Here is a 27184-nt window from a genome sequence, read left to right as displayed (position 1 = left end):
GAAATTGTGCATATCCCATAGTTATGGCACGAGCACGAGTTGTCTCTAGGAAAGTTGAATAATTAAGAAGGGTTCACAAGAAAGTAGGTAGAAGATCAGGGAAAATTTAGTATTTAAGAAAGTTCACAAGAAAGTAGATACACCGGTAATAACTGATCTTCCAGAAATTGTATATTTTTTATAATTTTCCCAACACCAACACAAATTTCCTCTGAACAAATCTAATGCTTATGAGAGGTTCACAAGGAAGTATGTACAAGATCATACACTAGGTAATTCTCCAGGTATGATATATTTTCAGTGCTTCTCGTGATATGAGGCAATAGCTCTGGAAATAAATCACAAGAAAGTATGTAAAAATCTGTACTAGATACACTAACAGTTGTGTAGTTAATATGCTGTATCCAGGTACTGCATATTCTGTGTTCTGTACACGAACACAAAATTGCGTCTGGAAAGCATGTTGTTTAGGGAGGGTATAGAGGAAAGTAGGTACAAAATCAATGTATATAAGTAATTCATCCAGAAATTGTGCATATCCGATAGTTCTCATGGCACGAGCACGAATTGACTCAAGGAAAGTTTAATAATTAAGAAGGATTCTCAAGAAAGTAGGTATAAAATCAAAGAAAATTTAGTATTTAAGTAATCTATATTATCTACTTCTGTCTATTGAATCTGCTCTGTGCTCAGCACCATTTGATTTGTCTTCGTGGTTATTCTTTATATGACTCTTGTGTGCCTTTGTGCTTGAGCTGACATGTCTTCCTCTTTGTCCAATGTATACTTTGTTGCTTTGAAGTAGTCTCATCTTGAGAAAGGCTGTTCCGTTCTTGTATCTAGCCTAGACATATGTGGGACATATGTGGGATGCCTATTTCCTCGTTTTCTGGTTCCTACAACATAGTGATGGTTTTCCGAGTTTGTTAGTATTTCTATTTCCTCTGAAAGCTGAGCATCGATGTTGTAGTTTCTCCCTCAAAAGTGGTTCGTTCAATATATAATTCAAATTTGAGGTCTCTGGATATATTTATCTTTATCTCTCGCCTTTTTTAAATCTCATTATTGAAATTACAATGCCATGATGTTCTTTCTTAATACTGGGAAAATATAGTCTAGATTCCTTCTTTTACGAAAGTGTACAGTTGTTAATTTACATTTATTGTTTCTAAAATAAACCTCACGGAATTTGTTCTTAATGTAACATCACCCAATCCTTGTAAGGAAGTTCGTCGCCGTATACCTACATAGGATTGGATCCTATACAACAAAAGATATATCAGCTCAACTGTGAAGCGTGATCAATCACTCCTAATCGACATGGCATGTAATTATTTGTCAAGCCACAAATTCTTGAATAGTTGTTCACTAGATGGTCTAAATATAGCAACATATTTAAACAGATACAACAGTTTTCAAAAGTCGATTAATATATGTGTGTGTTTGCAAATTAATATTAGGGAAATTTCAAGGAACTTTTTTCGTCCCCCTTTCGATAATGGTTTTGGATTTACTTCATATTACCAAAATGAAACATTTTTTTTCAGTTGCCATTTTTGGAGCACTACCTGTATACAAATGATTGTCGTCTCTATTTCCTTAAAGATAAGTAAATTAAAGTAACAACTTACGCATTTTAAAGCATTAAAAATACATATAGAAGACCTAATGCCTCTTCATATTGCATTTCTTTGCAAGGCACGCCAGTGCTTTCAGTTTAAAGAATCGTAAGTCATAAGACATATGGCGCGGGTATTGTACATGAATTATAATATCTAAAGGTAATTTTTTTTTTTCTATTTTCACATCTGCTATAGACAAAGATATAGGAGAATATTTTTCTCACTTCAAAAATATGTGGAAGGCTATTTTATTCATACAATCATGTTACAGTTATAATAAATGTTGGAAAACGCATTACAATTCTAATAGCAATCAAAAGGCATTTTGTAAACAAATTCTTCTTCGCTCAAACCCCAAAAATTGTTAAGAATGATACATTAGTGTTCCTTTGATTTATTTAAAGATACACACTGCACAAAAATAGTTTCTCAAGTTTATGCACAGTTTGCCAGAAAAAATATTTTTGTCCGTCCCGTCATTTTTAATTGTCATTCATTTATATCACTTGTATAAGCATATTCGTAAAGAACAGCTACTGAATTGGGTGTAAACTCAGTTTAGTAGTTGTTTCCATGATATGGCGATATCATTATACTATTACTAGGCAAGTACACAACTATTTTTTTTACTTAAAGGATCTTCTGCCCAAACGCGATCTCGTACATACAAGGACACGAGGCGAAACAGGTGAATTTTTTATGTGTGGCTTCCATTTTTGGTTGGAGTAGCTTATTAATGGTAATTGATATAAGGTAGGAGGTGATAACATCTTTAAAAGTAAAAGTATAATAAAGAAATTTAAATAATCATTTCAATTAAAATGATGAATTAGTTTTTTTTTGAAGAGGCTACTAAGAAATGGAAAGATAGTAAAAATAGCTGATAAGTTTGTAATTAATTTATGAACTAAAGACATAAAACTATTACCATAAGTTCATTTTTAATTCGTATGATTATTTGGATGACGTGAATCTTTGGGTACTTTAATTACATATTTTTCAAATTCATAATTTGATTAAAAGTCAAGTTTCTGTTTTAAAAGATTCATAATTACTAAAGTTCGAGCTAAAATTTAAGCACAACACTATCTTCGTACTACAAAATCGATACATTATTCATTTAAAAACTGGAAAACAATTGTCTTGAAATTTACTAAATGTTTCACAATAATAGTTGTTTACATTTTTTCCATAGGACAAGTCTCCCGCGTGCACATGTGGTATGCACCAGCTGTGTAGCGTTAGGTTATGCACGTTGTGATGAAACTCACCAATAATACTCGCTGTATTTTGAAAACTGTTAATTTTACGCCCCTATATTATACATTTTTTTTGTTCATTTATGATTACTCTATCTCATGCTGAAATAATAGCAGTCAAACTTCTTACACCACGTATAAATATACAGTGTGTCCAAAGTAATTCCTGATAAAAAGTTTTGCTGCTGCCCATGCATAACATCCCAAGATCAGCAAAACTTTTTATCAAAAATAACTTTTTCTCGAGACATCAACAATAAAAAAGTTTACAAGAGTGCGGTACTCNGTTTTAAAAGATTCATAATTACTAAAGTTCGAGCTAAAATTTAAGCACAACACTATCTTCGTGCTACAAAATCGATACATTTTATATTATTCATTTAAAAACTGGAAAACAATTGTCTTGAAATTTACTAAATGTTTCAAAATAATAGTTGTTTACATTTTTTCCATAGGACAAGTCTCCCGCGTACACATGTGGTATGCACCAGCTTGTGTAGCGTTAGGTTATGCACGCTGTGATGAAACTCACCAATAATACTCGCTGTATTTTGAAAACTGTTAATTTTACGCCCCTATATTATACAATTTTTTTTTGTTCATTTATGATTACTCTATCTCATGCTGAAATAATAGCAGTCAAACTTCTTACACCCTGTATAAATATACAGTGTGTCCAAAATAATTCTTGATAAAAAGTTTTGCTGCTGCCCATGCATAACATCCCAAGATCAGCAAAACTTTTTATCAAGAATAACTTTTTCTCGAGACATCAACAATAAAAAAGTTTACAAGAGTGCGGTACTCCATCCTGGGGACACACTGTATATAAAAAGTTACATCCGTGTAGCAAACTGATATTTTCGCACTGTAAACTAAAAATATGCGAATGCAATACGCAAATGTTGTTTATGTTTAAGTTGTGCTAAACAGTAGGCGAAAAAGTTTATTTTTTTACATTTCCTTTGAATTTATTATTTTGGCTTATACCCAAAAAAAAATTAAATAATAATCTAACTTACAAACTTTTGTCGGACTATATTTAAATTGTTAAACGGTTTTGAGAAAACATTACTCATCCAGTGAATGAATGAAATTCAGCAATTGTTTCCCTTTGGAAAGTTTTGCTTAAACCATAGAAATAAGTATGAAAACATGCATATTTAATATTTAAAATAATATTCCAGGGAGAAGAAGAAGAATATAAACTGCTCATATGAACCCTTTTAGATATTTTGGAAGGTTTTGGAAACCTTTTTTTGTCCACAGCTGTATCTATCTCCAAATTACATCTTAGCTATATTCTGAACACATATTTCTCCTAACTCATACACTTCTTGCCTTCAGAAATATTAAGTTTGTAATCGAGGACTTGTTTTGCAATTTGGATTATTTTATTGTTATGTCAGATATTCATTTTGCTTTCATGAAACTAGACAGGTGGAAATTGCGTGAAATAAATCTAGACCGCGTAGCAGATGTATTGGAACCTTCTATTCAACGTTCTCGAATTGAAACACAGGTGATTTTATCTGTGAATTTCTAATTTAAGACTTCCCTTTTCGCTACTTCATCGAGAGACGTCAACACAATAGCTTTTGCAAATAAACGGGGATAAGTAATGCTTTGTATGAACTGGGTATCGATACTCAAAGGGCAACATCTTTTGTTTTAAAGGACATTTACTGTCCTGTTCAATATTTAGTAGTATACATTCGCTTAATTCCATCATCGAATCAGACGGTGCCAGATATAAGACGGAAATAAAAAAGCACCTCTACCGTCGATCAAAATCGCTTCGGGAATATTTATAACTAAAAATAAACCCATCAAGTGCAAAGCGGAGAACTTTACGGACCTTGGTATGCTAGTTGTATTTGTTTGGGAAGATATTTTTAACGGAAGCTATTAACCTCTACCATTTGCTTAGGATCGTTTAGGACTTATTACGAAGCGAAAGTCGTAACGATGTGGAGCTGGCGTAAATATTATTGGACAGAAGTGCAATGGGATTGATGGATGTGAAATATATACTCACATACCGCCAAGTTTCCAGACCTATTCAGAAGGTGTTTTTGCTATAACGAATACCTTTTATTTCGTTGAAGGAATGTTTACAGAAGAGGTGATTATGTGCCAGGACATATAAGGTGTTTTATAAATAACGGTATTCGGTCGGTGGCCGAGCGGTTAGAGGTGTCAGTACTTGAATCGATGAATGCCAAAGTCGCGGGTTCGATCCCCGCGCTGTAAGACTGTAGCTACATTCGTAGAGAGGTAGAGGGCGGAAGAACGTTCGCTTGGGTCAATGTAAGAAATTGACTATCCTCCTAATTAATGAGGTGTCCCTCATCCCTGCACTGAATGGTGGTTGGCTTACCAACGTAAGTCGTTCCTGGGCGCACATGCGGCCTACTGAATAATAATATGCCGCCCCCTCTCCCGCACAAGTCTACGACTTCTGGGCAAATCCTTGCGATTAGATTGAGGGGTGGAAATAAATGAGGGGTGGTATAAATATTAGAAAATTGTATTTAAAAAAACTAATGAAAGAATTTCTGCTTTAGATATCGGTCATTATTATATGTATTAGAAAAATATTTTATATTCTGTTATCACTGATTTTGATGACACTATTAAAATTTGACAATTTATCTGCACATTGGCATTTTTCCAATTACATTTTTCACATTGGTTGGTTTTCTGCCAACACATTCTTTGAGCAGCAGTGGTGATCTTGAAACGTTTTAGAAAACAATAAATATATAAAAAATATATTATTTAGGATAAGTAAATACAGACACTTTTAAAATACTAATATGTATATGAATATTTAATCGATTCTGTAACGTTAGGTAACTATATTTTTTTATTTTGGGGAGGTGTGGACAGTAGTTTGAAAATTTCAAGCATGATTTTTTAGTGATATATGTGACATTTATTCTCTAATTTTGTATTTAAAAACAAGGTGAAACAAAAATAATTAAAAAGATAAAATACATTACATTGATGTTAAAAATATTTCTACTTGAAATTTTATATTTTGTACGTTGCAAGCGATTTATTAATGTTGAAAAGTGTAAATGTCTTAATTTGGCAATCGGCCATCGCACCTACATTAACTATTATTAGATTTTAGTATAAACTTTTTCAGATTATCCTTTCTATGTACAAGGTTATTTTATGAAAATCTGCGTTATTTAAAAAAATCTTAATTATATTGATTATAAAAGATATATAATATATTACTAAGGAATATCCTTTTTGAAATATAAATAAATTTAATTTAACATTCACATTAACGTTAAATAAAAATAACACTGTTTTTAAACTGAAAACGTTCCAAAAATGGCAAAACAGAACTATAGTTATTTCCTTTGCTGTTACTAATTGTTTATTTATTTCTTCTTTCAACTAACTTTTTTAGAGCAAATGTTATGCATAGTTAAATTTAAACTATGATTTGAACCGTGGAATAATTTACAAAGTATTTTAAGAGGAGCCATGTGGTTTTTAATAATTTACTGATAGTTTGCCGTGGCTTCCTTTATAACTAATCCCTTGCTCAAAAAACTATCACCGAATGAAGGCATATATAGAGTGGGTGCTCTATATAGAATTACAAGCAAATATAAATATATCCTTCAAGATTTTGTTGTGTTCTGAATGATATCTAGAAACTGATACCTAATTGGTGTAGAAGAGATATTGTAGCCTTTTGTTACGCCATTTAAAAATTAACATCTGTTTAAAGAAACGAATTGCGAATATCAGTCTTTCTTTGCAGGCTACAAACTTATTGACCTATATGTAGTAAGTACTACTCATATTGGATTGCATCACAAATAATATTTTTTTAATGAGCTTATTTGATTTACAAGATTCGCTATCTATTTCAAGATTCCCCATAAGTTTTTTTTAGATATGCAATCATCTAAATCTCGAGCAATTTTGATGATGGTATTTCAGGATCAGGCTTTCAATAACCAGTCTCTAATTAATTTTAATCAATTATTGGTTCGTATGTTCATAAAAAATGAAATATACCTGTATACATTGTATATTAATTTTTTAACTCACTTTCTGTCCAACATTTTTTCACGTTTTTAGTGAAACGTAAAATGTGTTTCATTTTTTACAATTTCTTCAGAAAATACTTTGGAAACGTATTTTACAAAAACCTCAACATCATTTCTGACTTCGCAATGCAATAGTTGACGACATTTTGAAAAATACCTGAAGTTTGTCGAATTGTTCCAAAGACGCGATATGTAATTCCTCAATTTCTCTAAATTTTTAATTGGAATCGTACAAACCAAATGTTTAAGATGTCTTCGAGGAAAGAGATCGAAAGGGCTTAAGTCTAGGAATCGTGGAAGCCAAGGTTAGTGTATAAGCAACATTTGTCTTAACAAGTTACTGACTTCTTCATGCAAATGGTTTTCAGGGAATCTGCTATAAATTTTTTCAATCAACTTGCCCGGGGAAAAAATGTTCAAAGGAAAACTAGAGTTGATGACGACTTTTTTTGACACCTCATGTGAGTTTTCATAAACAAAAACTCATTGTGGTATTCACAATGAAGTTAGCCTCATCGCTAAAGGGTATTTGTTCAAAGAATAGAAGATTATTTCTTACATCCATCGACACAGAGCCATTATACTAAAAAATCATGGGGTTAAAATGCAGAATATGATAGAAATACAAAAGATAATCTTTAAGAATTCCCCAAAATATTGAGAGGTTAATATTTAAGGTATGAGCAATCTTCCTAATGCTTATTATAGGTTATAGGTCTGTGTTTGTTTTCGTTAAGCTTCTGTTCTTCCATTTGAGGAGTATCGGGAGGGTGCCCATTTGCAATGGTACGTTTTATAAAACTTTAGATTTTACTAAGACACTGACGAAAACGACTAAATATCGTATGATGCGGAATAACGTTCTATAAAACCGCCTGGCTGCTAATGTGTTACAGTTAGTTACACCAACAACGAGGTGAATATCGCACAATTCACTATTTGTGTAATTTAAAATTTTAAAGACCATGAGTTGTACATAGAAACACCTGTTGTATTGAATGACAGAGATGCACAACGACAACTGCGTTGAGACAATGTATTATTTTCGCAAATCCTTGAACAATTATTTGAGAACAGAAAAGAATATGGCAAAAGAAGATAATGAAGAATGTATGATTTAAAATAAAAACTATAAGTGGTACTTACATTTCATTGCAAAAATGCAAGAAGCAGAAAGTTTCTAACAGTACCAATTTTTTAAATGAATTTTAAATTGCAATTGGTGTAGGAAAGACTTTGATAAAATAAAGTAACATCTTAATTGCATGCTTCTGTTTCTCCAATTTTGAGAAATAAAATAAAAAGTGAATTTTAACCTTCCCCAATGATGAAAATTTTTAGAAATAAGTTTATATGGAAGACCCCTCCCCGTTACTTTGTAACAAGGAATCGCTCCTTAAAGTTTTTCGCAATATTAAAAAAACACCCTGTATATTCAAATAAAGATTGTTAATATAATCTTACACCAAAATTTATCACGAAACATTCGTAATGTTCTACTGGAAGTTGTATTTAATAAACTATTTGAATTTATAATTTGCATCAAAATAATTAAAAAGAAATGCCTATCTTTCATTTAAGCACACTCACTTTTAAATCAAGTTATCTATATTTTTGTTAGGGTTTATTTTTTCAGAATATATTTAATGTGAAAGGAAAAATATTAAAATACGGCCACTCATTTCTTCTCTCGAGAGAAAACTAATTTTTTCTGCATGCAATCTTACCTCTCTCTTGCGAAATTGCGAGGGGAATCACTCCGGATCAGAGTAAGTCTCTTATTTGCAAAACAGCGGGCGCGACATGAAAATATGTGTTAAACTCGGGCACCAAATTTGTAAACTGAACGGTATTGCGGCGGGCGTCGATGGGCGCCTCGACGCTACGGTACGCGCCAAAATTAGAACCTCCTCGTCGGCGAGCACACAAAAGTCACGTGTTGCTAGAAGGAGTGTCGCGGATGAAATGTTCATTAAATTTTACATTTTTATACCTAAAAATCACTACACGCCGTTCAGTCGGGTCCTCTGCCAGGAAATTCGGAATCGGATCGGAATGCTGTGCGCCAACTGAGAGCTCAAAGTTTATTTTGCTAAGATAGCCGGATGGAAAATTGTTATCGTATCGATAACTAGATAGAGAATATCCCAAAATAAACATAGCGTAGCAGTGGTAAAAATATGATTGATTGTTGGCAGTGGCGTGCGGTTTCGGTTTCACGAAGAGGGGCACGGGGCCGTAGCTACTGGCCAAATTCACCAACTAATAGAGAAAGCTGTAAATTTGAAAACTAAAAGAGATTTACCTCTTATATGTCCATGGTACTTACCTTTTATTTGTCATATAGTACTTACATTTTATATGTCATATGGTACTTACCTTTTATTTGTCATATGGTACTTACCTTTTATATGTCACATGGCATAGTTTACTTTTTGTTTCTATAGAAATACCAAATTGTTCATATTTATAAAGAGTATTTGGCAACGAAACGTCGAAAACCTTAATTGAAATTTTGGCAGTTCAGTTATATTCTAATTAACAACGTCAGTTTTTAGAAGTAGAGTTGCCAACCGTCCTAAATTTCCGTGGATGTCCGCCATTCTTCTTGCAGGGCAACAAATATCCTTAATTTTACACCTTTGTATATTTTCCCAAAATAAACAATATTTTTGCACAATCGGGCAATCGTCACCTGAAAAAAAAAAAAACAGCCGGATTCTAAAGCAAAAAAAAGGAATAAAAATGAATAATAAACAATTTACATTTTTTTACATATTTAGTCTCGACCCAAAGAATGTATTTTTATTCTGCTTTGTCTTATTTGTATTTTTTAGAGTTTACTACCTATTTTATGGTAGATAAGTTACGAATAACGAAAAATAATGTATTTTTTTGCATTAATGTTTTTTCCATATTTGTATTTTTCATAAAACATTAAAAAAATTATCCCACCATAGCTACATTTTAATTTTTCAACAGACCAGCATGTTTATATGTAGAAGAATTATTTATGTACTGAAGTTGAAAGTTGTAAATTAAATATTTAACACACTTTCTTATTATTTACTTTCCTGTTTTCTGCATTTCCCCTAGTTCGTCGTTCATTTTTGTCTAATAATAATAACTAGTATGACCCATGCACATTTTTCAAATATATACTTGAATCTATCTATGCAACAATAAATTACAGTCAGTGAATATGTGGTTGCCTATACAGTTAATTAAAATAATTAAATTGTTGAACATATTATTGATTTTAGACAAGAATTTTAGCATTGTAATATAATTAAATTAATAAAAGATTTTTTGCTTAATAATCTGCATCAGCTTTAATTTCAGTGTAGCTGACCAATCAGCATTCAGAATAAATGATGCGCGAAAACAGAAGCCAAGAAATCTGTATTAAAATTATAATTGAACTGCTCGAGAATATAATATACTATAATAGGCATTAAGTTTGTTCCTGTATTTAACATAAACAAGATCTGGTTTATTACTTATTATTAAATTTCTCTTATCTTAAAAAAAGGAGATGCATAGTGTTCGCATATTCGATCCTTTTCTAATATCATTGAACTACTAATTCTGTAATTCTGTTGTGTTTCCACTTTCCAGTTTTTGTTAGTGTTCATTGGTTCATCGTTGTAATTTGACAGAGTTTGGTGTTCTAGAACTTTTTTAGTCAGAAATACTTATAAATAAAGAATATAAAAATGGTAAGTTGAGAAAAATATAATGTTTTAATATCCGCTCAAAACGTTTATTCAATGAAATAACCTAGATTAGTCAAATTAAGCTTAATTTTATTAAATAAAAACCAGGTGTGTCATGCTCGGCGTACCACCACCGGCAAACCCACGTGCTTTTTTGGAAAAAAATGTATAAAACACGTTCTTTTCCCCTTTTAGGTTTCCTTAAACCCCGTTAGGATTCTCAAACAAGAGGCTGAAGAGGAGAAAGGTGAAATTGCAAGGTTGAGCAGCTTCGTGGGGGCAATAGCCATCGGGGATTTAGTAAAAAGCACATTGGGGCCAAAGGGAATGGACAAAATATTAGTGTCTAGCGGTAGAAATGCGGGGCAAGTTGAAGTTACAAATGATGGGGCTACCATATTAAAATCAGTCGGCGTAGATAACCCTGCCGCTAAAATCCTTGTGGATATGTCAAAAGTACAAGATGACGAAGTCGGGGATGGGACAACTTCAGTTACTGTTTTAGGTAAGAACTTGACAAGTCATTATACTACCATGATTACAAAAAATTATTAATTTTCTGATTTTAAGCCAGGTATTAAAGATAAGAATTCATACAGTGTGTCCTACTTAATACTAATAGCGTCATAACTTTGTTAGTTGTTAGATTTAATTCCAATTTCAAAAAATGAAGTTTAATTTATGGGCAGACTTGCCCACCCATTTTAAATGCTATTTCACCTGAACATCAAAATAGGTTGAATCAATTGAAAATGTGTAAAATGTGTAGCGTTAAAAAACATATATTTGACAAATTTATTAACAAAAAACGTATTTGTTGCAGCTTCTGAGCTGTTAAAAGAAGCAGAGAGGTTAATTGAACAGAAAATTCACCCCCAGACTATAATCGCTGGCTGGAGGAAAGCCGTTGATGCGGCGAGAAAAGCTCTCCTAGACACATCGACCGACAATAGCGCTAATGCAGAAAAATTCCGTGAAGATCTCATGAACATAGCCAGGACCACGCTAAGCTCGAAGATTCTCTCGCAGCACAAAGAACATTTTGCCAAGTTAGCGGTCGATGCGGTGCTAAGACTAAAAGGTTCCGGAGACCTACAAGCCATACAGATCATAAAAAAGACCGGCGGGACATTGGAGGACTCCTTCTTAGACGAAGGATTCCTCCTAGATAAGAAACCGGGAGTCCATCAACCGAAAAGAGTAGAGAACGCGAAGATCCTCATCGCCAACACCCCCATGGACACCGATAAAATAAAAGTATTTGGATCTCACATCAAAGTTGACTCGATGGCAAAGATAGCGGAACTGGAATCCGCCGAGAAGGAGAAAATGAAGGACAAGGTCAACAAGATCTTGAAACATAACGCCAACGTTTTCATCAACAGGCAACTCATTTACAACTACCCGGAACAGTTATTCTCCGATGCCGGCATCATGGCCATCGAGCACGCCGACTTTGACGGAATCGAGCGATTGGCACTCGTCACTGGAGGAGAAATAGTCTCAACGTTCGACCACCCCGAACTCGTCAAACTGGGCACTTGCGATGTGATCGAACAGATCATGATCGGCGAAGACATATTGCTGCGTTTCAGCGGTGTGGCTCTTGGAGAGGCCTGCACGATTATAATTCGAGGCGCCACACACCAAATTATCGAGGAAGCCGAACGCTCCCTGCACGACGCCTTGTGTGTGTTAACGGCTACGGTGAAGGAAAGTCGCATCGTTTACGGGGGAGGATGCAGCGAGACTTTGATGGCTGTAGCGGTGCAAAAATTAGCCGCTAAGACTCCCGGGAAAGAGGCTGTCGCAATGGAGGCATTCGCTAGAGCTTTGCTGCAACTGCCTACAATTATCGCCGATAACGCCGGGTACGATTCCGCTCAGTTGGTGAGCGAGTTGAAAGCCGCTCACAATAGCGGCAGAGCTAGTATGGGTCTCAATATGGAGCGAGGCGAACTAGGAGACATGAAGACGTTGGGTATTACGGAGTCTTTCGTGGTGAAGAGGCAGGTGCTGCTTTCTGCGGCTGAAGCGGCCGAGATGATCCTTCGTGTCGATAATATTATTAAGGCGGCACCGAGGAGGAGGACCGAGGACAGGGGACACTGTTAATGTATCTTTTGTAGGTTGTTCTTTAGGCTTTTTGTATAACTTTTACACTGCATCGTTGAGGAAATTAACCGTCAAACTTTTTATGTACTCATCATACATTACACATGAATAAAGTCATTATTTAACTTACTTTTGTTTTAATTTTTTATTTCAGCCTGCTGATTACAGCTTTTTTAAAATATAGGTGGTTTATAAGTTGATAAATATTGATTTAATAGCAAATAAATAAATGAATAAATAAATAAATAAATAAATAAATAAATAAATAAGATGTAATAAAAATATCTTGTATGGCATCTGTAAGAGTAAATTTTGTTTGGTTGACCTTTACACTGACGGGATCTCCAGTTCAACAAAATTGCTCTACAAACTCATTTTATTACTGCTTCATCAGTGTAAATTAATATATTTTTTATTTTGATATACCGGGTGTTCAAAAAGTTTGAAGCCCCCCTCTTTCTCAGAAAATACCGCTCAAACAACAAAAGTGACAGACAAAAGTTGCAGGGTTTTGAGTGAGCAATCCAACGGTGACCTTGAAGATGACCTTGGCCATGACCTTGATGGTTATTTAGAGGTCAAGTTGAAAATTTTAAATGGAACCGTATACTTTTGACCCCCGAAATGGAAAAATGGAAATTTTTACGTTCAGATATGACCTCGACCATGACCTTCAAGGTCATTTAGAGGTCGAGTTGAAAATTTTAATTGGAACCGTATACTTATGATCCCGGAAATTAAAAGCAAAAAATTTTACGTTCGGATGTGACCTTGATCATGACCTCAAAATTTTCAACTTGACCTCTAAATGACCTTGAAGGTCAAGGTCATATCCGAACGTAAATATTTACATTTTTTCCATGTGCGACGTCAAAAGTATACGGTTCCATATGAAATTTTCAACTTGACCTCTAAACGACCTTCAAGGTCATGCCAAGGTCACCGTTGGATTGCTCACTCAAAACCCTGCAACTTTTGTCCTAATCATTTTTTTGATTGAGCAGCATTTTCTGAGATAGACGGGGGGGTTCCAAACGTTTTGAACACACTGTATATTGTTGGAGCGAGATATTTTTAAACAATTTTGGATGTAATATTCCTTATTAATGCGTTAGATAAACCGTCGAACAAAGTCAGCTAGGATTCACAATGCATACCCCAGAGCCTCGGTTACCCCTACGCCTTATTTACGCACCGAAGTGTCGAAATGTAGCAATAATTAAGAGATACGATGGGAGAAGTATAAATTATAGGTAGAAAGAGGTACAGTAAATTCATTTTCTTAGAAATATTTTTAATAAGACCTTTTTAATACAAGGAAAACATAAAAAAAATATAAATAACTAAAAAAATAAAGAATTTTAACGAAAATTAGGTCTCAGATTTAAAAAAATTAATAAAATCTTCATGGTTGTCAAAATTAATCTTTCCGTGTATACTCATCATTGCTAGAGGATCGAATAATAACCCTCACAATTCAGGTTTAAAGCTATAAAGTTAAGAATATTGTTAGATTTATATTATTGAAAATATATAAATTTCTTAAAACTATATGATGGGTAAACCTATAAAATTAAAAACGTTTTTCATTCCCCCTATATATAATTGGTGCGTTACATATACATATAGCTGTAGTTGCACTCTTAAAATTTTATTCTTATTCTGATAGAAAAAAAAATATTTTTTTAATTTAAAATTCCAGAGCTAAATTTTTAAAATATGGAAATAAACTTATTACTTTTTAACATATAATTTTATATTTTTAAATTCTTTTGTCAACAAATATACTAATTTATTACAATGCTTTTTTTTTTAATAAAGTAGTGTATTAATTTTCAAAATTAACGTTTAAGTAAATAAAATATTTTATTAAAAATTTCCAATCTAATATTTTCTTAGCTTAAGAAAATTTTTGTGCTTTTTTCGAATTCCCCCCCCTCCTGCCCCCCTTCCCCTGGCGACGCCCCTGGTTTTATTTGTCAATATGTCGCAGCCTGCTCGGAAATTCTTCAACGATTAACAGCTGTCACTGAAATCCATAAATCGTGCTGATACACATACAAGCTTTTTTTGTTTGCTTTTGTGTTAGATTTTCAATTAATTAAAAGTAAGAAAACCGTTTGGACGGTTTACAGGTACCGGAACTTCCAAACTGCTATTAGTGCTCGTGTACCTAGCAAATAACATTAAAAATATAACGTGTCCGAAATATATTTCCTATAAAAACAATTATACACACGAAAATTCAATATTAACGGAGTTATTTTTTAAATTAATATTTGCCCTTAAGTTTTTTCCGTAAATGCAATCACACTGAGGAAAATAATTCAGCCATAAAAAGAAATCCAGAAAGCTAACGATAATGTCAATAAATATTTTGCTGTAGTAAGACCTTTTCTTATTACGGCATGCGGCACCTATAGTACAATTTTTACCCTAGGAAAAGTTTTTATCAATCGTCATTCTAGGTTGACGAGTTTTATGACAATATGTACCAGCAAATATCTTTTTTACTACAAGTGACACCAATAAGTGTTTTATTTGCCATAATTATGTGCACTTAGCTATATCCAATTATTAACTTTGTCCTTAAACTTTCCCTTCATATTTATAGTTACCTACGTAAAAAAAACAAGATATCTACAGGTATACCGGGCAGACTTACCATCTCTCGCTTTTTACTTTTAACTTTTTAAATATAAAACAAAAAATATGAGCCAAAGTTGATAACGTATGAAAACTATAGGCACTACACATAGGTACTCTTTCATATGCATACTATCATTGTATAAGTAAATATTTACTTATACAATGATACTATTAATCTTCTAATCTTCTACACAACATATTTATCCTTAACATAATTTATATGCAACACACAGTCAGAGTTTTGTCGTTATTATATTACTGACGAGCGGGAAAATATCCAACTGAACAATATAATAAACAATTCTGAAGTAACTGTTAAATGCTTTGCTAATTACTTTTGAAATGACAGTAAGCAGGCTTTAGTTAACCGAATCATAATTTACTTGAATTCATTTACACACCACCGATTTTTCAATTCAAAATAGTAAACAAGTTGTTTGTATCACTGTGTAAAACGTTTTCCAATACGACAACCCACCGCTAACACCCTTGTCTGTGGTTACGATTATTGCTTTTTTATTAATACTCCACAAATATTGAAACATTAATATGCTGTACATATGTGTACATCGTAGCATTCTCCTGGCAACAATAGTAGTTATCCACCAGTTAGCTTCTCGTATGTGCTGCTAAGTCGGTCGATTGATAATTTTCCATGTAGTTTTATCAGTTCGACGAGTCATAAAGAAGGGGTGATTTAAAATGATCTTTTTGGTTTTCTATCATCTCTTGGCGATGCTGCATCTTAGCCATGAGCAGACTACGCAGAACATCAACGTCTGTAAGTACCAGTTTTCAATTCAATATGTTCTTTAATTTTATATCTCATTTCCAGTAATAATTGGCGATATAGGCCATTAATTTGGCTCATAACAATTATTGTAGTGCCAAGTTACTGTCATAAAACTAACTCCTAAACTATTTCTTGCAGTGTACGTGAATGAAGAAGGTAACGAAGTAGCTGATAGAGCCATCGAGGTAGCCATGACGTACATAAAGAAAAATAACAAGCTGGGTATTAGCGTGGACCTCAAACGAGTTGTTGGGAATAGGACAGATTCCAATACACTTTTGGAATCACGTAAGCAATTTATATAAAAAAAAGTGATAGTCACTTCACTCAAAGAAATTGTTGGATTAAAATGTTCAGTCGTTGCCTTACTAAAAGTACGATTTCTTGTCTATAAAACGCCAGTCTTAAGCATATCATGACTATGGTCACTTTCAAATTGTCCAGTTTATCTGTATCTGCTCGTGTAAGATAAATTTTATCCTTAGTGTGTTCAACATACCAGACGATGTTGGAAACTCAAGCATTCCCTCACTTAGTCCTCGATACAACCATGACAGGGATCGGATCCGAAACGGTAAAATCGTTCACATCAGCACTAGCCATTCCTACAGTCAGTGCCTCCTTTGGCCAAGACGGTGACTTGCGGCAATGGAGGAACATCGACGAGAACGAGAAGGAATACTTGATCCAAATCTGTCCGCCGGCCGATATTATCCCTGAGATCGTAAGGGCCATTGTTCTGAACCAGAACATCACTAACGCTGCTATTTTGTTCGATAATTCATTTGGTAAGTAGAAAAAAAAAATGATTTGGAGGTGTAAAAGTTTCAACTGTTTCCTTGGCCTTGATATTCTTGCCTTTGTTATTAATCGATTCTAGAACTTACTTAAAAAAATTAGATGAGCTATTAAAGAAAGTAGCACACTAGGTAGCACATCATGAGTTTTTCTGTCCAATTTCAGTAATGGATCACAAATACAAGTCCCTCCTTCAGAATGTAGCCACCAGACATGTGATCACACCTATAAGAGGAAACGGAGAGCAGAAAGTAATAGAAGACCAACTCGTTCAACTGAGAAAACTAGACATCGTCAATTTCTTCGTCCTGGGCAGCGTCATCAACATTGGAACTGTCCTTAACGCGGCGAACGAAATCAGTTTTTTCAACAGGAAGTTCGCCTGGCACGCCATCACTCAGGACGATGGGGAATTCAAATGCAACTGCAAAAATGCTTCTATTATATTCGTCAAGCCTTCTCCTAACACGGCGTTCCAAGATAGATTGGGAACCATGCAAAGGACTTATCAATTAAATGCTGAACCTATAATTACTGCAGCTTTCTATCTTGACTTGGCTCTGCGTTCTTTCCTGTCGATCAAGTGAGTCTACTTTCATATATTGTTAATCTTTCGAAGAGGGCAAAATGCGATGCAAAGGGAAGGAAAATAACATTTAATAAATTTAAAAAGATTTATTTATACAGTAATAACACTTTTCCTAAAGTAAAATATACATTTTTGAGCATTTGAACCTGAAGAAATATTGACTTTTTCCAATATTTTGTATCTTTTTCGCTCTCAATCAGTATAACTGCTACTTCGTCTAATAAGTAATGGAATGAATAATTTCTCAGGGAAATGATATCGGATGGCGCTTGGAAAAAGAACAACGTAACAAACTATATTTCATGCGACGATTATGATGGCAAAAACAGTCCCAAAAGGATGAATTTGAATCTTAGACAGTATCTGAGCAAGGTAAGAAGTAAATTTTATTTTTTCTAATGTTCTTGGATGGATTTTAACTTAACTTCATTCAGTATTGGATTTGACTTTCACCGCAAATTTCAAGGTCAACCTAAGGTTAACCTAATATCAAACAGATTACGCTATTTTTACGATTTTATGTTTTTAGGACACCCTATATAAAAGTCTATGTTTCGATAAGCAAGAATAGTAACGCATGCACTTTTTTTATTTGGTTTCGTTGAACGAACTTCAACTTCTATATTTCAGGACAGTACAGAGACACCGACCTACGGCCCCATATCCGTGTCCTCCAACGGACAGAGCTTTATGGAGTTTCAGATGCAGATCAGCGCTGTGGGAGTTAGAGAAGGAGCGTCCGACAAATCCACGACTTTGGGCTCGTGGACAGCTGGATTCGACAACAACCTGACTTTAGTGGAGCCGCAGGTTATGGCAAATATGACGGCCGACGTCGTGTACAGAGTTGTGACTGTCGTAGTAAGTAGTTTTGGTAATAAAACTCTTGATCTGCCAGTACAATGTAATATATATTTTGTGTATATATATTATATAAATAATTCAATAAATATACTCCTTGCTATCATTAGGGCGTCCATGTGAAAAACAAGTTTGAAGCGCCCACTCTTGGAATATATTTATCGTCCTGCCGTTTATAGTATTGGTCAACGTCCTTTTTTTTAAGAAAAAGGAATTTATTTTAGCCATGACTTTCCTAATAAATAATGTGTTTCATTGAAATTTGGTACAAGTAAGTTTTAGAGGGTGCTAAATACGATAGTTTTTGACCACCTGCTAGAATGTCGCCAGTTACTATCTCCAACAATGATACTTTATGACAGCTGTCACTTGATCTTTGAAGGTTAGGTTTTTTGCAATGCATGTTTCGTGCTACAATGTAAAATTTTCTTGTACACTCACATAATTGTTGATATCACAGGAAACAACTACTCTGCGGATTATATGCCTCATCCAACATTGAATTCTAGTATAACCTTCGAAAATTTTTTCACTGAACTATTAAGTAAAGGATTCTATTTTACAGCAAAAGCCGTTTATTTTCAAAGACGAAACTGCTCCCAAGAAATACAACGGTTACTGCATCGACCTGATCGAGAAGATAGCGGACATACTGAAATTCGATTACGAGATCGTCGCCGTCGACCATTTCGGCACCATGGACGAAAGCGGCAAGTGGGACGGTCTGGTGAAGGAACTGATGGAGAAGAAAGCCGACATCGGTCTAGGTTCCATGTCCGTGATGGCAGAGAGGGAGAACGTGATCGATTTCACTGTGCCGTACTACGACCTCGTCGGTATCACCATCCTGATGAAGTTGCCGGAGACTCCTACTAGCCTCTTCAAGTTCCTAACGGTTTTGGAGAACGAAGTGTGGCTTTGTATTCTGGCGGCGTATTTTTTCACAAGGTAATGCCATATTTTGCAATTACTTCCTAAAAAGTCATACGCAGCACGTGTAAATCCTTTTACTTTTTTTTCAGTTTCTTGATGTGGGTCTTCGACCGCTGGTCTCCCTACAGCTACCAGAACAACCGAGAAAAGTACAAGGACGACGAAGAGAAACGGGAATTCAACTTGAAGGAGTGCCTCTGGTTCTGCATGACATCTTTAACACCTCAAGGTGGTGGCGAAGCTCCAAAAAACTTATCGGGACGACTGGTAGCTGCTACTTGGTGGCTGTTTGGGTTCATCATTATCGCTTCGTACACGGCTAACCTCGCCGCGTTCTTGACGGTTTCTCGATTGGACACACCCATAGAGTCCCTGGACGACCTTTCTAAACAGTACAAGATCCAGTATGCGCCCCTTAACGGATCATCCACTCAGGTGTATTTCGAAAGGATGGCCAATATCGAGGCCAGATTTTACGAGTAAGTGAAATTCCCACACAGGCTGATACATGAGTTGACCAGAAACACAGTATTTAACCAATTATTTTATTTTTTATTAAAAATAAGAAAATAATCTGTTTATTCAACTGATTTTCACAGCATATGACATACTTGAAGTTTTGTGGTTAATCTTCGAGTACTGGCACCAGGATCCTCTTCCACGTCGTTTAAAATTTCCGATTCTAAGTTTCTAACTCTCTGAGCGTATTGGCATCCAAAGCTCCTTAGATGTTGAAACATTTTCTTATTTGGTACTTATAGATCCTGATGTTCCATCTGATATCGTATTCTTGCAATAGCATCGTTTTCTCCTGACAAGAAGTACCCTTTAACCATATCAACTGTTTCTTGATTCTTGCACATGCTTTTTCATAATATCACAGAAGAACTTGAAAAGGAAGGTACAAAGATACACTGTACCGTCATGAAACACTGAAATAATTAACTTAAGGTTATACACTTACACAACACAAATTACTACAAAAACTAACATAAAAATGTAACAGAATAAAGTGGTGATGACGTATTCGACCATTCCAATCTCGCCGGATTAACGTGGTCGTTTGTTTTTTACCGTTTACCATCTCATCATATCATACCAGGTGCAAAGTCAACTGGCAGTAGCGGCTTTTCAGAGGCGGCAATAAGGAGTTTTGACAGAAGAGCGGAGGCTAGCCTCCATTACTCTTCGTAAGCGTTCGGAACAATTCATAATTTAATTTTGTTCTTTTGTTTTGTAGCCGAAATCGACGAGACGGATGATGGACGGATTTTCTTTTAAGATTTATTCAGTCTAAAACACTTAAAATTGTGTTTCACGTCCAATATTTGAAACGATCATAAAGCCCTGTAATTGTATGTTATCCTTTTTTTATGTACTGCTATGGAGGATAGTTTATTTCTTAACGATTTTTCAAGAATATGGAAAGACATGAGTCTCAACGACAGCCTCTCAGAAGTGGAGCGGGCAAAGTTAGCCGTCTGGGACTACCCAGTCAGCGACAAATACACGAAAATGTGGCAGGCCATGAAGGAGGCCGGCCTACCGAATACCCTAGACGAGGCCGTGAAGAAAGTGAGAGACTCGAAGTCTTCCAGCGAAGGCTTCGCTTTCTTGGGCGACGCCACCGACATAAGATACCTGGAAGCTACCAACTGCGACTTGACCGTAGTCGGGGAGGAGTTCTCTAGGAAGCCCTACGCCATAGCGGTGCAACAGGGGTCGCCCCTGAAGGACCAGTTCAATACCGCGTAAGTACTTGTCTATTCGAGCGTAGAAGTCCAATTGAAGTCCAAACAAATAGACTAGACATGCTATTGGTTTACGGTGAATGTTGACAAAATGTTGCGACCGCAGAACGTATTTATGACAAACGCCAGTCAGAATCTTGAATTTTCTTATTTTTTCTAGTTGTTTGTAAACAATGCTATTAATATTAGACATATCTTTTTGTAGGATATTGCAGTTGCTGAATCGGCGCGAATTGGAACGCCTCAAGGAGAAGTGGTGGAACAAGAACCCGGAGAAGAAGGACTGCCAGAAAGCCGACGACCAATCGGACGGCATCAGCATTCAGAACATCGGCGGAGTGTTCATAGTCATCTTCGTGGGCATCGGCCTGGCTTGTATAACATTGGCCTTCGAATACTGGTGGTACAAGTACAGGAAAGGATCTAAGATAATCGACGTCCAGGAAGCCTCGCATCACCACCATCAAAGTAAGACGACTTTTCCTAAGGAGGCGGGATTTCCTAAAGGTAAGGAAGGCGCTGGCAACAAGAACGTCGCCAGCTTGTATCCTAGGCCAAGATTTTAAAAGTTTTCAGTTTTGATATGAATTTGATGAAAAAGAATTGAATTCTTCAGCAGAGCTCTTACATAAATTGTGCCCTTCAAGTTACTGTGAAGGATTAGAAGAGGGGAAGTGAAATGTGTATTTATGTCACCGTTATTTGCAAAGGGTGGTTTTATTTGTACCAAATTTTGCCACGAAATCAATGTTGTTTTTTGAATTTTTTAAATGTGTTCACATTTGCAATAAATTAATTGCACCATTCCAATCTATTTTGTGGACACTGCATTACGTCACGTCATGTCAGTTAAAGAACAATAAATGTACGGATTTAATATGTGATGGCATTTTGTTCTTATATCAAACCTTCTAGTTTTGTCCATATCTGCCCCGTATCCCAAAATTTTCCTTCTGCAAATATATCTATTTTACATCACGTCGTGTTAAAACACGGTACGGTCCTGGAATGTACGATTTACTCGCGGACCTTAAGTCTAAAAAAAAACACTGATATTTTAAATAACGTTTATTCTGTGTATATTTTATATACAAAAAGTAACAAACACTAAAAATACGTCATATGGGAAAAATAATGGTAAAATGTTAATCGTGGTGGAGTAATAGTTATGTACAATGTAAAGGTAATAAATTAATAATGAGAAAAAAAATCACATGAAAACTTAAGAAAACATGGTCCATTAACCTAAACTGCAGCAATCTCTAAGGTCGCTGCCAAGTAACCTAAAATGTAACTATATTTAAATAATCATCGTAATTTACAAGGGGTCTCATAAATTGTTGATCATTTCAATTGTACAACGTTCAAAGGAAAATAAGATCGTACTGTACTGACTCTTTTCTACTTAAACTTTTTTAAAAATACTTATTTCGTAATATTTTAGCGAAATTCGCCTAGTGTGCTTTGCTTACACATCTGTTTACTCATTTGTTTCATGACGTTCCAAGAATATGTTCTGTTTCTTTCTATCATGTTTTAGAATTGTGTCAAAGAGAAAGAGAAGGGGATATGTTGGGTACTATCTCTCTCTCTCGCTGGCACGTGATTGGCTAACGCAACTCCCTAAGCTCTCTAGCAGAAAAGGCACTTCTTAACCTCTGAAAAAGCAAACAAAAGTTGTGATGGATTTTGTTTGTTTATTCTCGGGATATTCAAATAAAATTGAGAGAAAGAGAGAGCGAATATCCAAACCATCGTCCCTTTCTCTCTACAGCGTTTACACTTTTTAACACGATGTGCTTATTCCACGTAGTATGTGCTCTAAGGTTCTTAGAAACCCATGGAAATTTCGAGAAACAACGCGCCAGAAGACGGGTGTCAGACAGGACAAGAGGAGGTCCCACAAAGCGTCTACATCGGCTACATTTGTAGTTGGGGTCGACGACGGATGGGACCCACCTTCACGAAGCTGTCAAGGTCCACAGCGATGAGGCAGGACAAAGAGGGATAGCCCCTCGGTCCCAAATCATTGAGGCTATCAAGAACGGCGCGCGCGGGGAGTTTTTTTAAGGTTAGGTTGTTTATTATTGTGATATGTCAAAGTTGTAAAAAAATTGTGTTAAATAACGGAAATTCGGTACGATATTTAATCTTGGCTGATTGCCACATTTTATTTTTTTAGAGATTGGCTGAACATTAATCAAAATTTGTAATAGAGGAAATAACGTGAACTACTTTTAATGTTCCTATTTCTGTGAGCCTTAATTCCTCTGTCACAATTTCCAGACATAATTAAATTTGCAGTAATTACCGACTTACTAGATTGCAGTTGAGAGATAAAAAGTATATTACATATCCACGAATATATATTTTTTTATTTTGAAATATTGTAATCAAGATGGAGATACATGTAACTGATAACAGCGTTTACGAAACAAAATAGAAAGCGTACTTCCCATATCGTCTGTATCAGCCTAATTCTTTCAGTCATTCTACTTGAAATTTAAGTAATTAAAATTTGATTTTAGCACACCACAACGAATCCGCCAATAGAAAGAAAACTGGTGAAACTGGTTGTAAAGTTATAGATAACTTTGCTCAATATTCTGAACGAAATATCATCAACTAAAGAGAAAAATCAGGCATTACAAACAATGCCTCTGGACCATCAGTATCTTTTCTGAATTGTAATAAAAGTTCTAGGTTGCGACCCCCTGTATAAAAGCATTAATACAGCACTTTTAACCCACAAATGTAGAAGCGATTCTACATGAGAAAAAATACCATAGAGCTCCGCCAGACCCACGATCATAACTCGATGGTTTGCGACAAGTCTAGTTTCTTCTTCACCCCCGTTTTATCCAGTTCCAGCTCGATCGTGAGGCTTTCGATTTCCGCCTCCAGGACCCTAGTGCGTCTGAACATCTGCACGTAGTTCATCTGGAGCTGTCTCTGATACCTCAACACTTTTTCTTTCTCTTGCGCCCAGATGAGTCTCTCCTTTTCGAACTGCTTCGTCCGCTGTTCTAGTTCCTGTCTCAGTTTGTCTATTTCCGGGTTGGAGTAGATGTTATCGTCGACGAGTTCTCCGTTTAGTTTTTGTATCTCCAGGTCCTCTAGGCTGTCCTCCTGGGCGATTATCTGGCTTCTTTGTACCCTTCCTGGTTCTATGCCGCTGTAGTCGTTCAGGCTCATGTCTGACAGTTCTTCCCTAAGCTCCCTAATTTCGGCCCTTAGCCTTTCCGTTTCTGATAAGTCCTCGATGTTTTTCTCAACTGGGTCCAATGAGTCGTAGGTGGGGGAAAACGAATTAGATTTGAGCTTTTTGATTTCATCTTTAAGGTTAGATACCTCTTTGTCCTTTGAGGTGTGTGAGGCTCTGAGCTGTTCTATTTCTTTGTCCTTTTCTTCCAGTTGCTCCCTTAGATCGCGGTGGTCGGTGCGGATTTGCAGCAATTCCTGACATTTATTGGTCTGGTCGTTCTAGAAACAAACGAAATAATACATTGTCTTCTGTTTATGTACTTATCGTGAAATATCTCACCTGGCATTCCTTCAGCTGCGTCTTCAGCAACGAAATCTCCCCAGTCTTCTGACACAACCCCCACTCCGTCTCCTCCAACCTGCCCCTCAACACCGCCACCTCCTGTTTGAGCCTCTCGCTCTGCATGTTGGCCCTCTGGGCTTCCACCAGCAGCCTCTTCTTGTCCTGCTGCAGCTGGTACGTCTGCATCATCAGCATCTGCTCCAGCTTGAGCACTTTTTGGGCGCTGGCTCTTAGTCGGTTCTCCTGGACCGTTTTTAATCTCTTCAGTTCGCGTTCCCATACTTTCTCCTTCTCCTGGTACACCCTGAAGATGACCTGTTCGTTGTGCTCCATGGTCTGACGCAGATAGGCGAGCTCCGAGTCGCGGTCTCTGAGGGCGGCCTCTAGTTCTGAAACGCCGGAATCCGATGGGGAGGGGGTGAGGTCCATGAGACTGCCCCCCACGGAGGTGGAGATCAGTCGGTAGGAGGGCTTGTTTCTGAAACAAAAAGTGATATTGTTGATAAAGTAAACTTCAGATCGTTGAGTGGATGTTTTTTCAACAAAATAGTTCAATGCCCTGTGTATATAGGATTTTCAAATTGTCATGGTGATGGGATGGAACACCAAAAGTTCTGATAAACATTAAGCTGGGCCAAAAAAATCAACTATTTTTTTTGGAAGATATGTATATCGAAAATATCAATCAGAGTGACGAAAAAAAAATATCGTGGGAGTTTGAGGCCTTAATATTAGTCTTAAGAGGTCTATCATCGCTAGTTTCGATTTTTTATTCCTGATCTTTGCGTCAAACCATCGAGGTAAAAAAAATATTTAAACATGTTTTTGAAGGAAATTGAATGCCCTACAAAAAAGGTCAGATTGAAAATTTTCGGCAGACCAGCCGTTTCCATGTAATCAAGCCTTGAAAATTGATGATTTTTCGATTTGACTTTTTAACTTTGGAATTTTGTAAATAACGAACAAATTAATATCTGACAAAGAACAATACATATTTTCAAACGAAATTTAATGCTCTACAAAAGAGGTCTTTTAACATTTTTGCATAAATTTACTCCATCAAAAGTTATTCACGATTGAAGTTGAAGTAAAAACTAAAATTTTGTTTTTTTCGTTTTGTAGAGAAAATAGCTATTGAGCGAGAATGAATTTGAATATATTATGAATTTTGGATATTTTTGGTGATTATATTGATAGAATAATAATTGTCGATGATGTATAATATCAATTTGTTCCATTGAGTGAAAAAAATTGGGTCCAAAACGAAAAAAAACAAAAATATTTTTACTTCAACTTCAATCGTGAGTAACTTGTGAAGGAGTAAATTTATGCAAAAATGTTAAGAGATCTTTTTTGTAGAGCATTAAATTTCCTTTGAAAATCTGTAAAACATATCAATTTTCAAGGCTTGATTACATGGAAACGGCTCGTCTGCCGAAAATTTTCAAATAGAAATTTTTTGTAGGGCGTTCAATTTCCTTCAAAAATATATGTAGATAAATTTTTTACCTCGATGGTTTGTGGCAGTTTTGACGCAAAAATAGGGCAAGGAATAAAAAATCGAAACTAGCGATGATAGATCTTTTAAAACTAATATTAAGGGCTCAAAGTCCCACGATATTTTTTTTTGTCATTCCAAATGATATTCTCGATGTATCTTTCAAAAACAATAGTCGATTTTTTGGACCAGTCTAGTCCACATTTCTGTATTTTGCTTTGCAGGTAAGCTCATATTAAAAAGGATGTTAAAAGTTCCGTATTTACTTTTAAATCACTGAAAATAATCGGCTGGAAATTCTAATAGTGCGATGACATGACTATATTTATTCACTGCTGCTATTTTTCCTGTTACTTCTACAGTCTCTNACTACATTTACTCACCATAATTTGAATTTTCAAAATACATATATTTTTGTGTGGAATAAAAGTCTATTCATTAAATTTAAATAAATATTTTGATAATAATATTGAATAATTTTATTTGAATTACTAAAAACCCTCTTAACCCGGTTATGATGCTTAAAGTAGCCTCATGTTTTGAAATGCTGTTTTTATATTGTTTACTTATAAGAGAAATGGACCGAGAAATTGAAGCGGCATAGACAAAGACGGATTGTCGGGGATTAAATTTTAGCTACCTGCTACAATTTAGTACAGTCCGATCGCACCAAGTTTTGTTAAAAGTACACCTCATCTACACCGAAAATACATAATATAAATATATTGAATATAAGCACCAGTACTACATTTATTTACGATTTGCATACCTAATGAGCTTTTATTACTCTCTTTCATTTCTAAACATACTATAGCTACCTATGTAGGTATTTGATATATCTATTAAATTACGTTAAATTTAGTATTACTTCGTTTTCGTAAGGAAGTTGTTTACTTTAAATTGATACTTGCTTTGTCCGTATCTTTAAAACCTTTGTATTATCCCTCACACTGACATCAGACACTACCCGCGTA

The 27184-nt window shown here is 35.3% G+C and overlaps 4 protein-coding genes across 4 annotated transcripts in view; 2 read left to right on the top strand and 2 right to left on the bottom strand.

The window, feature by feature from the left end:
- LOC108914367 (myosin light chain kinase, smooth muscle) overlaps window positions 1–9015 on the bottom strand; it is a 68651-nt gene extending 59636 nt beyond the window's left edge. The window contains exon 1 of the mRNA XM_018720213.1: window positions 8688–9015. The gene's annotated coding sequence lies outside the window, so the exon portion shown is untranslated. The remainder of the gene's footprint in view (window positions 1–8687) is intronic.
- A 1578-nt stretch (window positions 9016–10593) lies between these two features.
- On the top strand, window positions 10594–12920 carry LOC108913705 (T-complex protein 1 subunit beta). The gene is made up of 3 exons (XM_018719336.1): window positions 10594–10679; window positions 10872–11181; window positions 11500–12920. Exons 1-3 carry the CDS (start codon window positions 10677–10679, stop codon window positions 12789–12791), a joined length of 1605 nt encoding a protein of 534 aa, XP_018574852.1. The 5' UTR covers window positions 10594–10676; the 3' UTR covers window positions 12792–12920.
- A 3222-nt stretch (window positions 12921–16142) lies between these two features.
- On the top strand, window positions 16143–21905 carry LOC108913621 (ionotropic receptor 25a). The gene is made up of 10 exons (XM_018719228.1): window positions 16143–16221; window positions 16372–16521; window positions 16719–17021; window positions 17197–17614; window positions 17869–17992; window positions 18251–18481; window positions 19047–19429; window positions 19504–19893; window positions 20833–21165; window positions 21371–21905. The coding sequence occupies exons 1-10, from the start codon at window positions 16143–16145 to the stop codon at window positions 21729–21731; spliced, it is 2772 nt and encodes a 923-aa protein (XP_018574744.1). The 3' UTR covers window positions 21732–21905.
- A 389-nt stretch (window positions 21906–22294) lies between these two features.
- The window catches only part of LOC108915161 (leucine zipper putative tumor suppressor 2 homolog), a 143831-nt gene continuing 138941 nt past the window's right edge, over window positions 22295–27184 (bottom strand). Inside the window, exons 6-7 of the mRNA XM_018721160.1 lie at window positions 24710–25190; window positions 22295–24648 (exon numbers count right to left, since the gene is read on the bottom strand). Coding sequence (XP_018576676.1) covers window positions 23974–24648; window positions 24710–25190 — 1156 coding nt within the window. The 3' untranslated portion in view covers window positions 22295–23973. The remainder of the gene's footprint in view (window positions 24649–24709; window positions 25191–27184) is intronic.

This window comes from Anoplophora glabripennis, unplaced genomic scaffold (assembly GCF_000390285.2).
Source record: "Anoplophora glabripennis isolate ALB-LARVAE unplaced genomic scaffold, Agla_2.0 scaffold1, whole genome shotgun sequence".
Lineage (NCBI taxonomy): Eukaryota > Metazoa > Arthropoda > Insecta > Coleoptera > Cerambycidae > Anoplophora > Anoplophora glabripennis.
Note: the sequence above shows the minus strand (reverse complement) of the source record. Positions and strands in the feature narration are given on the sequence as shown.